Source organism: Helianthus annuus, chromosome 9, assembly GCF_002127325.2.
Source record: "Helianthus annuus cultivar XRQ/B chromosome 9, HanXRQr2.0-SUNRISE, whole genome shotgun sequence".
In the NCBI taxonomy this organism is placed as follows: domain Eukaryota; kingdom Viridiplantae; phylum Streptophyta; class Magnoliopsida; order Asterales; family Asteraceae; genus Helianthus; species Helianthus annuus.
The window spans coordinates 129,018,094-129,032,876 of NC_035441.2; the positions used below are offsets into that span (position 1 = coordinate 129,018,094).

Below are 14,783 nucleotides of genomic sequence, written 5' to 3' on the forward strand. Positions count from 1 at the left end.
TGTTGAACCATAAAATAACATATTATTGGTGTGATGAAAGATGCAAATTCAAAATTTGTTTATTGTCATGATCGAATAAAAACTCAAAAAAGGTAAAACAAGTTTATAGTAAAAACAACACCACCACCATCACCAACAGGTGACACAATCAGAACGCAATCAAATCGGGAGTTTGTGCTTTCACTCCTCTGCGGCCGACGACGACGACGACGATCACCTACACCGCCATAGCTCATTCCGATCAAATCTCCAGCATAACCAACTCCGATTGTAAGATTCTTCATCAGATCTTGATCTCAATTTCAAATCTCTCATCTTCAACTATACCCTCTATAGCTTAGATCGATACACCTCTTTCACCTTAGGGTTTTAATCCAATTTCGGCTCACTCTGTCACTGATTGTGTAATTGAAGTTGTTTCGAGAACCCTAGGGTTTTTAGATTACAGAAACGGTGTCGTTTTGTGAACTAGGTTTAGGAGTATGTTAAATTAATGTCATAATAATGGTGGTGAGGATTCTAGGGTTGACTCGTGGAGAGGACGAGTCGCCGAGGGAGATCACGCGCAACAATTTGTTGAGTGAGAGTGGAGGAGAGAGTGGCTGGTTGATTAGGTTTTTTGATTCGGCTTTCTTTTGTGAGTGGATTGCGGTTAGTTATTTGTATAAGCATGATCATCCAGGGGTTAGGGATTATTTGTGTAACCGGATGTATACTCTCCCGTTGTCCGGTATCGAGAGTTACTTGTTTCAGATATGTTATATGCTTGTTCACAAGCCCAGTCCATCGTTGGATAAGTTTGTTATTGATATTTGCTCTAAGTCGCTTAAGATTGCGTTGAAAGTGCAATGGTTTTTGATGGCCGAGCTTGAGGATTCGGATGATAACGAGGGGATTAGTAGGATTCAAGACAAGTGTCAGATTGCTGCTACGTTGATGGGAGAGTGGGCGCCTTTGATTAAACCGCAAAGTGAGCCTGCAACCAATGCTGGTAAGAACCAGGTTCTTACTAGGTTGTTATCTTCGAAACAACGGTTGTTGTCTTTAGCAACGTCGCCACCTCAGAAGTCGTTTTCGTTCTCTCCCTCTGTGACGAACCCTTTACAAGAGGAAGGTAGTAGCAAGGGGTCGCTGGATGACAACACGATATTTAAAAAATTTATTCCCAGTCCAAAGGTACGGAATGCGTTTCTTTTTAGGAAATCTGTTGATAAAGATGATGAGGAACCTGACAAGGAGCCTGATAAGGAAGGGTTCTTTAAGAGGCTGTTAAGAGATGGTAAGGAAGATGATGAACCGGATAAAGAGAGTTTTTTCAAACGACTGTTAAGAGATGGTAAGGATGATGATGAACAAGACAAGGATAATTTCTTTAAGAGGCTTTTAAGAGATTCTAAAGATGAAGACGTGCGGAAATCTGTTGAGAGAGACGATGAGGACAAAGAGAAGGATGGATTTTTCCGTAGGCTTCTTAAAGATAGTAAAGACGAAGATGATGTCACGTCCAGCTCAGATAATAAATTCTTTAAACGACTATTTCGTGATAATAAAGGGGATATGGAAGAAAAATCTGTTTCGAAATCTGTTGAAGGTGATGATAAGGATGGGTTCTTTAGGAAGCTTTTCAGGGATAAAGGTGAAGAAGAAGAGAAAGTGACGAGTTCCGCTGAAGATGATGAGAAAGAAGGCTTCTTTAGGAAAATTTTTAAAGAAAAAAATGAAGACAAGAAAGATGAAGCTGCTAATGAGGAAAGCAATGGGTATGCAAATGGTGTGGAAGAAGAATCTTCAGACTTCCCTTTGTTTCGCAGATTCTTTCGTTCGCAGTCTGATGATACGAAATCAGTACCAGCAAATGAAAGCATCAATGGTGGTGCACCTGAAAGCAGTCCAGGAACAGAAATTTTTTTCCGCAAGTTATTCAGAGACCGTGATCGTTCTGTGGAAGATTCAGAACTTTATGGATCGAAAAAGAACAAAGAGGTTAGTAAATATAATTGTGACTGCTTGTTTTTTGGTAGTCTTTTAGCTCTATTCATAATGTTCTGTGTTTCTGACCATTTTGGTTGATACTTGCAGCTACATTACATACTCTTAGCTAGTACAGTTGAGATGCATATATCCAAGTTCGTTTTCCTTTATTGAGAAATTGTTCAATATCCGCCGGCCTGTTCAAAAATTTGATTTAGTGGTGAATTAATTTGTTCATGATCTAAACAAAATAGATCTTTGGATTATGCCTTATTTATATATGATTTAGCATTTTGGTGATATTACTTGATAAAGTATTAATGGACTTAACAAAAATATTTAGGACCATATAAGAGGCTTTTTATTTGGTGAGTTGCTTATATGGAAGTTAAATCAGTCTCACAGCCCACGTTGGTGGCGACTCTTACATATGATCATCGCTTTATTCTTAACATATATTAGTGTCTTGAGAAATTTCGTATCACACTGATCACCTAAACATACTTAAACAGGTAATATATTAACTTGAAATCAAATGAATCTTAGTGTTCAAATAATATCAAAACCTCTAAGTGGAGTAATTACTATTATGTTTCCTATTCACTGTGCAAGTGCGTTAGTTGAGTATTATTTTCTTTGGAATACTTTTTAAGCTTATCTCGCTGTGTTGATTAACTCCCTACACAATCTTAACAGACAATAGTAGACATATTTTGGTAGTTTTGAATGCTTGTTCTGTTGTGGTGTGATGAAATGTTTGGCAAAAGTAGCCTGACTATCTCTGTGTTATTCTTATTAATAATCTCTCTTTTGGCAGAAGCAAAGAAATGAGAATTCCAGTCTTAAGCCACCATTACCAAATTCGACTGCATCACAGTTTCGTAAAGGGACATATCATGAGTCACTTGACTTTGTTCACTCATTATGTGAGACTTCATATGGCTTAGTTGATGTTTTTCCTGTTGAAGATCGCAAAAGTGCGCTTTGTGAGGTTGTGCTTGTCTTTTTTCTCCATATCAAGTTAAGTCTATATTGTCTGTGTGGGTGAACAAATTGTAATTTGTCTTTACTGAATCTGTGATTCATGTCTTTGTAGTCGCTCACCGAGATCAACGTGCATGTCGCTGCAGCCCAAAGTAGTGGAGGTCTCTCTCTCCCCCTCTATGCGTGTGTGCGTATATTTTACAGTAGTGTGCCTTCTTATATGCAGATGTAAATTGGTTTAGTATACTTTAGTTGGGTGTGGATTATCATGCTGTAAATATGTGTATTTGTTTTATACATGATATGCACATTATTATTTGAGTAAAGTACACAGATGGTCCTTGAGGTTTACCAAAATTTTGGATTTGGTCCCTAGCTTTCTAAAAGCTCTGTTGTTAAAAGCGATCGCCTGGTCCGCCTAGGCGACCTGGGCGACCAAACTGCACTTTTGTCTCCTAGATAAAAAAAGCAACGTGTTTTTTTTAAAAAAACCCTATCTTTTAAAAACAAGATTATATTTACAGCTAATTTAAAATCTTTTAGAATCATATCTCAGCAATTCCGTATATATATTTTTAAAAGATATTTTGAATTTCAAAAAGTTAGGAGATATATTATCTTTATATTCAATATTCATTCATGTTCTCTATATTCAGTTCTGCTTTTTTTTGCCGGCAAAAAATACTACAGGTATGTGTATCGATTCTGTTAAAGTATTTTAATCGGCAACTGCTGTGGATGACGACTAGTTGAAGAACATTTGGTTTTGAATTTTATTTACTTTTTGAAGTATTAACTTTATTGTTTTCAAGTCTTTAACAGTTTTGGTTTTGGGATATTTTGCTGATTCATAATTATGTTGGTTTTATTTTTAAGGTTTATGATATTTAAAAACTTTTGGAATTTGAGGATTTGGCTTTTTTCGGTTCATAACTTTGTTTTTTAATGTTTTTATTTGATTGCGCTTTTTTTTTCTCAGGCCCTCGCTTTTTTTGCGCTTCTCGCCTAGGCGACAGGCGAGCCCTATGCGCCTAGAGTGCGCCTAGCGCATTTGATAACTATGTCTAAAAGTACACGGATAGTCCCTGTGGTTTGCACTTTGTAACACATTTAGTCCCCTACCAACAAATCTAAAGGTTTTAGCAGGTCCCACTTAGGGACTAAATGCGTTACGAAGTGCAAACCACGGGGACCATCCGCGTACTTGTGGAAAGCTAGGGACCAAATCCAAAATTTTGGTAAACCACAAGGACTATCCGTGTACTTTACTCTTAATAATTTATAGCACGTTCATGATTGCGGACTATAACCCTCTGCAATTTCTTTATTGTCATTTGTTGAAGTGAGTTTACTTGGTTATCTGTGTTGTAATAGACTATTAGCTATATAGTGATACATTACCATATTCTGTTCAGCTGTTTCGTTTTGAGAATTTGTTTTGGTTACATGATAGGCGTGTGCTTTCCAATGGGGAAGGGAATGTATCGTGTGGTTCATATACCAGAAGACGAAGCTGTTCTTCTTAACTCCAGGGAGAAAGCACCTTATCTAATATGTGTTGAAGTATTGAAAAGTGAAACCGTGAGGTAATCACATATTTACATGAACTGCTGACGTGGACTACCTATGTATTAATTGTTTTCTCACTTTGTTACTATTTTTGTTCAATAGCACTGTGAAGGATGGTTCTACTTCTCAGAAACTTTCAAGGGGCGGAATCCCATTGGCTAATGGAGACGCGTTTTTACCGAAACCTCCTCCATGGGCCTATCCGTTGTCAAACGGGCAAGATCTTTACCATTCTGGTCACGATAGGATGTCGAGATCTGCTTCTGATGCAATTGATCAAGCAATGGGTCAGTTGTGGGACTCAAAAGCAAAGTTTGTTAACGTGCGTCTTGTTGTCGACAATTCATCTCCCTGCTGTTCGAACAATTTTGAAGGATCCCATTCAGGTTTTGATCCTCATCATTATCAAGGTAGAGAGTGTTCCACTTCCAGTTGTCGACCAGATGGCAGTGATTTAGAATGGGTGAGAGTAGTGTTGACTGCAGATTCGGGGGTTCGCATGGATGATATAGAGGTTCAGGAACCACCTCGAAGGAGGGAGCACCGTCGTGTTCCAAGTACTATAGCTTTCGAGGAAGTGAAGGTACGTTCCGTGTTTGACTGTTTTCTGACTATTAAGTACTGTTTCGCACATGTTGCAGTTTTTCTTACTTTCCAGCCTTGTAAATGAGTCATGAGCAAGCAGATTTATGCATGCATAATACATATATCACAAAAACTGTATACTTCTTAAAAATTAAGGACAAAGGCATCAAATCACAGTTGTCTGGACTATGTTGCTGTATTCATTAAATTATTGTTACATTATTATGGCTATAATTAGTTTATAGTTTAATGCTTTTGATCGCATCATGTGAGTGCTTATAGTTAAGTCTAACAAGATAGAGATAGATGATTAAGTTACGAGAAGCTGTATTTATTTTCCTTAGAGAAGTTCAATCGGAGTATGTGCAATAGGTGTTTATTCTTTGACCAAGTATTTGCTGACTGAATGGTGCTACCTAAACTATTGGTTTAATTCATTATGATTGTGGTAAAGGAGGATTTGGTGCTAGTATTCAGTGATAACACTAATCTTGTATGCTTATGCAGGCTGCTGCGTTAAAGGGAGAAGCACCTCCTGGACTTCCTGTAAAGGGGTCTGGTCAAGCTTCATCAGATGCACAACAGAAGGTGAACACTAGCAAAGCAATGAATATATTTTTATCTTTTCTAGGCATGTAACCTCTGAGACATGTTTCATTTGAAATAGGACATAGACGGTGCAACTCCAAAGGCAAGTGATGCATTATCTGGGGAACTTTGGCAAGCCAAAAAAGATAGAATACGCCAGGCTTCAGAGTTTGGAAAGCTTCCTGGTTGGGACCTGTGCTCTGTAAGTCTTGCATCTGCTTACCACCTTTCTTATTTATCAAACTGTTACCCCTTCATATTCTTTTTTTTCTGTTGTGTGGGATTTTTTATATAAGAACCAAGGAAAATGTGTAGTTAATTATTTTTTTGAGTAAATTACCACAATCGTCCCTGAGGTTTAGGTCTGTTTGCCAGTTTCATCCAAAATGACTTTTTTGTGCCAAATAGCCCTTCACCTTTGGCATTTTTTGCCATTTTCATCCAAACCACTAACTTAGTTTACTTTTTCTGTTAAGTTGAAGGATATTTGGATGAAAATGGCAAATATAAAATCTCAGGGACGATTTTGGCAATTTACTTAAATTCTTTTATTTAATTAATTTTGTCACATATATATAAAACAGAATATACATGCAGTTCTTATAAAGAAATTATTAGTTTTGTCACATAATTTTTTTATAAATTTTCATCCAACCACTAACTCAGTTATTTTTTTCTATTAAGGTGAAGGATATTTTAAATTTTATAAAGTAAGACAAAAATTAATTTCCAATTTTTTTATACACATCAGTATTATAAAAATAAATCTACTTCAACCTCTAAATTTTATAAAACTAAAATGCTAATGACCTTATAGAAAAAGGTTTTGTAATTCCTCTTCTACTCTTTTAAATTCGCTCCTAACAAAAAACAGAAGCCGCCCCCCCCCCCCCCCCCCCCAATCAAGCAACATATCGTTACCAAACCTTAAAATTACCCACCAGATAGGAAGTATAACGCCATGAACCAAAAGTTTCTTTACTCAAACCAGTCGGAATAAATATTAGTTAGTTACCCTCATAATCTTAATTAGATAAATATTTTATTTCTGCTAACATATTTCTTAGGTGCTCAACACATTTAAAAATATGTAAGGTTTTACAATTTTTTCTATCTCTACACTTGATTAAATACTAAAAGTTGTAATCGATTGTTATGTGCTGCACACCATTGATATATTTTATATATCGTTTTCTCTTTATAAAACTGATCTATATAAAAAAACTGGATATTAATTTCTGTCTTAATTTATAAAATTTAAAACATCCTTCACCATAACAGAAAAAAATAAACTGAGTTAGTGGTTTGGATGAAAATTTATAAAAGTTATGTGACAAAACTATTAATTTTATTTATAAAAACTGCATGTATATTCTGTTTTATATATATGTGACAAAATTAATTAAATAAAAGAAATTAAAAAGAGTTTGAGTAAATTGCCAAAATCGTCCCTGAGGTTTTATATTTGACAGTTTCATCCAAATATCCTTAAACTTAACATAAAAAGTAAACTAAGTTAGTGGTTTGGATGAAAATGGCAAAAAATGCCAAAGGTGAAGGGCTGTTTGGCACAAAAAGGTCATTTTGGATGAAACTGGCAAACAGGCCTAAACCTCAGGGACGATTTTGGCCGTTTACTCTATTTTTTTTATCAATTGAACTTGCTAAATAGGAATATACAGTCGAGCGACCACTTACCCTAAATAACCTGTTACTTACTGTTTTCCTGGTATTACAATTAAAGAAATGGCAATTAGAGTAATGCTATAAAGATACCCTCATGGACGAGAAGTTTTTATTAAGAATCAAAGTTTGTTAATGAAACAACCAATAGGTTCCTCTATGTGGTTGAGCGCTCAAGATGGTTCGTTTAGTGTGGTTAGTAAGTAGTCAATGCTAATAGTTTCAAGGCCATGAACAGATGCTTGTTGTCAAGCTACAACTGCTGATATGATGTTAAATTGTCATGTGAGAATTTTTTTAGTACAATGTTCTTACATATTTGTTGGTATTTGAGAGCTGTGACCCACTTAAAGATGAGGAAAGGTAACATTATTTTGATGCTACTTTTATGACTAGTTGATAGGATTATATAAAAGCACACTGCACACCTACCTATCTGTCACAGTTCAACTATTTTTGATGATGTTAAATTTTCTTTTTATTATAACTATCTTTTTCAGGTTATTGTGAAAAGTGGTGATGATTGTAGGCAGGAACATCTTGCAGTGCAACTTATCTCTCACTTTTACGGTATGATATTCTTTACTCATTAGATTGTCTACATGATGCTTATTGTTGAACACTCGAACATCATAAGGGCTTTGTTGTAAAAACATATTTAACTCTGTTTAAGGAAGTGTACTAACTCATCTTTGTTCGGTAAATATTACTTCCCATTACACGGTACAATGGCATTCACAGTTTTGAGTGTTTACAGCCTTCCTTTATATTTAAGACCAAAAAATGTTCTATTTTCCTAGATGAGTGTTTTTCAATCCATGCGGCACATGCTTTTACATTCACATATGCATTAACAAAAGTAATATAATTCTATTTCTGTCGATTTTTGTGCCATTGTCACACTTAAACGAACTTTTTGTGTCGAAGCTTGCAGAAAATGTCCACTCTTGCTTGATCTACAGTATGGGTCTAATTAAAAACAAATAACCAGGATATCAATGTGTAGTTTATATAGTAGGGCAAACCATGGATTATGATTCTGCTTGTCTACGTCTTTATTTTCTGGCAACATGTACGATACTAAATAGATTTTTTCATGTATAATTATTGGATTGTCACACCATTATATTGAAAACACTTTGTTTAAGAGACTATAAGATAAACCCACTTTTTCTTTAAAAAATAAGTTTTGAATCTTGTAAATTGCTTCTATTTCAATCAGTGTTATTAGTCCATACCACTGATGCATGCATAACCAAGTGTAGATTAAGTGATTAACAGTGGAAAACTTAAAACCACATAATTAATTTCATTATGTGAATAAGTGTAGCTTTAGTTTAATACAGATTTTCGATGTCAGTACTATTACATGGCAGATATAGGACATATACTCTTACAAGCTGGTACGGTCAATGATGATTATTTTTTTCTTATCATGGCAGATATATTCCAAGAAGCTGGACTACCTCTTTGGTTGCGCCCTTATGAAGTCCTTGTCACATCTTCTTACACAGCTCTAATTGAAACAATCCCAGATACAGTATGTTACTGCATCTTATCTTTTCCATCTCTCATGTATAATGAATGACCTCTATCTCTAATATATACACCGTTCTTGGGTTCCTTGTAGGCGTCACTTCATTCTATCAAAAGTAGATTCCCCAATGTCACGAGCTTGCGTGACTTTTTCATTGCCAAATATCAAGAAAATTCATCAACATATAAACTTGCACAGGTAAATGGCAGTTGAGAGGGAGTATCTTATGTGTTTCCCTTGTGCATACTTCTTCACGAGCTGTAATTCGAATATAGTTATCATTGACCCATATACAACATTTATACATCTTATCTGGGTCACGTTGTCTAGTTTTTTGCATGTGTCACAGCTATCTTTTTGTTAGATAACCACGGTATATGATCGCATCTGCATAACTAGTCCATGGGTCCACACATACATAGGACTCTTCACGTTGTTTCTTATTTATTACACAATATTTGTGAATTGACAATTGTTACGGACTTACAGTAGGTGACCTGAACTGCTTCCATATATGCATTTTATAATATAGAAAAAGAATGAACTTATGAAAATTAGAAACGCAGGCATGTTCTTTGATTTGTTCAATATGTAAATGCTCCAAACCTGAGATAAGTAGAAGTACAAGTTTTTTAAACTCTTAAATATTAAAATTTTATTGCCTGAATTAAACCCTTCTATATAGTTTTCTGTAACAAAACTTGTCTACAGACATTAATAAAAAGGAAACGGGACCTAAAATCAAAATCCTTCTACCTATACATTTCATCCTCAAGTGTCTCTGGATTCTAATACTGATTTTTTTGTTGCAGAGGAACTTTGTGGAAAGTATGGCTGGATACTCCCTTGTTTGCTATCTCTTACAGGTTTCTCTCTCCCTTTCATGTACAATGCACACAAATAGTCCCACAAAACTTTTCCCTTTCATGTACCATAGTTAGTTATCGATAGCACCCGCTATTTCGTGTTTAGCGATAAGGTAGTTAAAGCTTAGCTACTTATGAGTAATTTCTTAGTAGGTTGAAGGCTATCCAGTTGACCTGAAACACTCTTTTGTCATGATTTGTCTAAAGCTACTTCGTTCTTTTTTTGCCCAAGCTGTTTAGGAGGTTGTGTGCTTGGACAACTTTCAATCTGTTTGAGCATTCAACCTGTTCCTTTTCTAGGTGATTTTTTGTTTTGTTTTCGTGACTTGTTAGGATTAAAACATAACATAAGTCGACAGGTTTATCAGATAAATTGGCTGGTATCAGTGTATCACCACCATATTCATGTTACTTAATGCGGACTCAACCCCACAGACATCGCCCTAAGTTTGGCTACACGTAAAAATGGTTTGTGCTATTGTCTTAACATTTTTGACTTTATAAGCATAAAGAGACGTTAGAGCCGGTCCTGTGTCCAAGTGATTAGTTTTTGGTTAGATCTCATAAATCTGTCAGTTACTTTGGCAAAGCATTTTATTTGTACAATTGAAGTCAACACTCACAATAGCGGTTTTGACTTTTATATCCCGTGTGTGACATTCTGAATGGAATTTTTAGATTTACCTCTCTGTATGTATGACACTTCATGTCTAAAACTCAGTTCTGGTGCTGCACTTGTGAACCCAATTTAGTTTTTATTTTTTTTTTTATTTTGTTTGTGGAATGAATAGGAGTTAAACATAATGGTTGAGTTGTCATGTCTGCTTTATGTCTACTTCTTCAGAGTTCAGACGTAACTTTGATGAATCAGTAAAATATATGTATTAGTTAGACGCTTCATGTCTAAAATTTTGATGAATTTTGTGTAGGTGAAAGATAGACACAATGGCAACCTGTTACTAGATGAAGATGGGCATATCATACACATTGATTTTGGCTTCATGCTATCTAATTCTCCTGGGGGAGTTAATTTTGAGAGTGCACCGTTCAAGTTAACCCGTGAACTTCTTGAGGCAAGTAATACATTAATTGTACTTAGATTCATTTAACAAATACAGTTAACTGAAACATGTTTTTTGTTCTAGGTTATGGATTCTGATGCCGAGGGGGTTCCAAGCGAGTTCTTTGACTACTTCAAAGTATTTGTCATTCTTCGACTTTTAACATTCTTGGTTTTAAAAAAAGCGCGCCTCAGGGCGCTTAAGCGCGAGGCTCACACCCTGGGGCTTTTTCGCTCAGCGCCTAGAGTAATTACAAGAAGCCCTAAAAAGGCGCGCTTTTTTGGGATTTTTCTGGGCTTTTTTGGACTGAGGCGTGCGCCTCTTGTACCCGAGGCGATTTTATGCATCTAACTGTTGTACCTTGGGTTTTTTTTTGGCTTGCACATGCACAGCTAAAATCATACAAAAACCTTACTTATAGCTATATTTTGGGTAGAAAACTAAAAACCTATGGGATATATAGAAAATATATATAATAAGCTTGCGCCTTAGCCCTTAGGTACGAAAAGCCCACCGCTTTTGCGCTTTGCGCTTCGCGCCTCGGTTTTAGACCTCGTCGCTTTTGTGCGCCTCTCGCTTTTTAAAACCAAGTTAACATTTGGGTATGCATCTGCATGGTTTATTGCTCATCTTGTCTCGTGATTCAGGTTTTGTGCATTCAAGGCTTCCTAACATGTCGGAAGCATGCAGAGCGGATTATTCTACTTGTTGAGATGTTGCAGGTAAAGGAAACGTATTGTTTTTATGGTCACCTAATGTATGTTTTAATTTTTTTTTTTTTATCATCTTTCATCAGGACTCTGGTTTCCCATGTTTCAAAGGCGGTCCTCGGACAATACAGAACTTAAGAAAACGATTTCACTTAAGTTTGACCGAAGAGGTTAGTTGTTTATATTCACACAACATACTCTCAAGGTGTACTTTCCCTAAATCTATTATTCTTCTTTATTTTCTCAGCAATGCGTGTCCCTGGTGCTTTCTCTGATTAGTAGCAGCTTAGATGCATGGAGAACACGGCAATACGACTACTATCAGAGAGTTTTAAACGGCATATTGTAAAATGACCCATCATCCTTCACTCGCCAGCCATCTTGAGATATTGATCAGTTGTATCAGCGTGATGGGTAGATTGCATATTATCACGCCACTTGGAACAACATGATCCTGACTCATGGGGGTATAATTCTCTATATGCCGACATACAATACTAGTGTACAGGGCCATCTCATGGTGTTTGACCATGATTATGCCGTCAAGATGCTGTCCCCGTTACTTGTCAGAACTGTACATCAGTTTCGTTCTTGTTTTTAGATGAATTTTTGGGCCAGAGAACGGGCGGTTCTTGGTTTGGTTTTCATAGGTTGCGTATGCATATCATAAACCAAATGCTTCTGTTTACTTGAAACACTAGCATATGGTATTGTGTATAATTCTTGTTTTATTTGGTTGGTATTATTTGAATTAGTGTGTTTTTCTCTTCTTCCTGATTTACCATTTATGTAATTTGATAACCGCGATATAGCCTTTGTCATACTGCTCGTTTGAGCCAGGCTTTTGGTCAGTTTTGTATTTTGCAGTTGACTTTTTGATTAACCATTAACATATTATTTGTTTCTAAATTCGAGGGTTCTAGTCCTGCTAATTCTTATGTGGAGATGTGTATTGTTCAGTGATAAATAAGACTACATTCGAGTATCATATCCCATGCAGTAGAAAACAAACAAATGGCTATAAGCAATCTATGCATCATCACATTCCTTCACAATCTTTATACATGAACGAAAGCATTAACGCCTCGGCGATATGTTATTAGGTTTAGTTGAAAACCTGATAAGATGCGCTGTTATTATCACAAAAAAACGATGACGTTACACTTGTTTAGAGGGTGTGTTTGATGATATTACATGTATATAATTCTTGGACAATCTACATTACTAGTTTGATATGCCCTCACAAGCTAAGGATGACTTGTAAATAGTGAGATGTAGGAGTTAGAAGAGCATGTTATTTCAGGTAGGATTTGGCAGCAGTCCGCGATGGCAACTAGGTTTCCGATTTTTGTTGTGAGCGGTTAAGGTTTATAAGAATGTTGATCATGTTAGGATTAGTGCAAGGCTGTCGACGAGTTTTTCTCTTAGCCAAAACCGTCGCAAAGGACCTTTAGCAAGGGTTCACGTGACACACTTGCATAATCAAATACGACAAATGCTTATAGCTTGACTTCAACTTTTGATTTTATTTTCATGGTATATAATTTCAAATGATTTAAACCTATAAATCAATGTTTCTCTTTTCATGCTACTTCTAGACCACAATTCCCATGTTGATATATCACGAATAATAGAATGTGATCAAGAACAAATGGATATACCAAAAACAAAACGATACTAAACAAAGCGCGTGCAATATCTTTATGAATAATTATGTAGCACAGGAACAGGTACGCGACTGGGGTACGGGGAACGGCAAAACTCAAAAATGCAAGATGCAGGTACGGCAAAAAATATATTAAACAAAGTCCAAAATAGATATATATTGATGTAAAATGTAAAATCCAAATTTTAAAAAGAGTAAACTGCCATTTTGGTCCCTCTGGTTTGGTCAATTTTGCCACTTTAGTCCAAAACTCAAACTTTTTGCATCTGGGTCCCTGTGGTTTCAGTTTTATTGCCATTTTGGTCCAAAAATGAAATCAGGTCATATTTGTCTTATAAAATCCTGTTATTTTGTCATTTTCCGCAGGGGCAAAATGATCATTTCTTTTTTATAAATAAATACCATATTTTATAAGACAAATATGACCTGATTTGCCCCTGAGGAAAATGACAAAATTGCAGAATTTTATAAGACAATTATGACCTGATTTCATTTTTGGACCAAAATGGCAATAAAACTGAAACCACAGGGACCCAGATGCAAAATGTTTGAGTTTTGGACTAAAATGACAAAAGTAATCAAACCTCAAGGACCAAACTGGCAGTTTACTCTTTTAAAAATATCATTTATTATCAAGTTTATAAAATATAATATGTTTAATGTTTCAAGTAGTATTCAATTTTTCAATTAATAATATAATTTTATCTGCCCATGGCTTTATAGCCTAGTGGCATCTTGGTGGTGGGATAAGGATTTGGGACCAATAGGTCATGGGTTCGATTCCACAAGGGGGGTTTTCCCATGTTTATTGGGTTTCCTCCTGAATTGGTGTGACATTATGCCTAGTGGAGATGGATATGATCGGGTGGTTTCTCTGGTGACATGATGATACTCCAGCGGTCCGTCAGTGATCCAAATTTGCCATTCAAAAAAATAAAATAAAATAAAATAATTTTATCTGCTTAAGAGCATTCTCATCCAAACCAGAGCATTCTCATCCAAACCATCAAAATATGTGAGGGGTAGTTTTTATATTATAAAGGATATAAAAAAATGGTTGTGAGTGGAGGAGAGAAAAAATGTTACTGTTCATCTGTATATTTGGGGGGACACTGTTCACCCAGTATAATTTTTTTTAATATATATTGAAAGTGGTTGTGAGTGAAGGAGATGGAAAAATGTAATGATAATATTATTTAATTGAAAAGGAGAGAGAAAAAGTATTTGTTTTTAGTGAAAATATATTGATATAGAAGTTGTTTTTTAATGGAATGTATGTATAATTTGATAGATTGGATGAGAATGCTCTAACCGACCCAAATTAATAAAGTTATATGACTTACCATATTAACTAAAATATTACACACTTGCACAGCTGCACAAAGTAAACTTTCTAAGTTTAAAAGGATAGGTTTATAACTTTGTATTAGACTTTGATTTGGCCGGCCAACTAGACTAAACTTTAAAAGGCCCGGCTAATAAAAAATAGTAAATAGGACATGCACTTCAAAAGGCCCGGGTAATAAAATAGAATAGATAGGAAGTAGACTTCATCTCTTTCGT

At 35.6% G+C, this 14,783-nt stretch overlaps 1 protein-coding gene across 1 annotated transcript; it reads left to right on the forward strand.

Annotated features, from left to right (window-relative positions):
• Positions 1 to 48: 48 nt before the first annotated feature.
• LOC110878638 (phosphatidylinositol 4-kinase beta 1) lies at positions 49 to 12,463 on the forward strand. The gene is made up of 16 exons (XM_022126978.2): positions 49 to 1,983; positions 2,789 to 2,962; positions 3,068 to 3,116; positions 4,409 to 4,541; positions 4,627 to 5,107; positions 5,617 to 5,697; positions 5,777 to 5,899; positions 7,881 to 7,950; positions 8,823 to 8,920; positions 9,011 to 9,115; positions 9,730 to 9,783; positions 10,713 to 10,856; positions 10,929 to 10,982; positions 11,492 to 11,566; positions 11,641 to 11,724; positions 11,802 to 12,463. The coding sequence occupies exons 1-16, from the start codon at positions 505 to 507 to the stop codon at positions 11,901 to 11,903; spliced, it is 3,306 nt and encodes a 1,101-aa protein (XP_021982670.1). The 5' UTR covers positions 49 to 504; the 3' UTR covers positions 11,904 to 12,463.
• Positions 12,464 to 14,783: the final 2,320 nt, after the last annotated feature.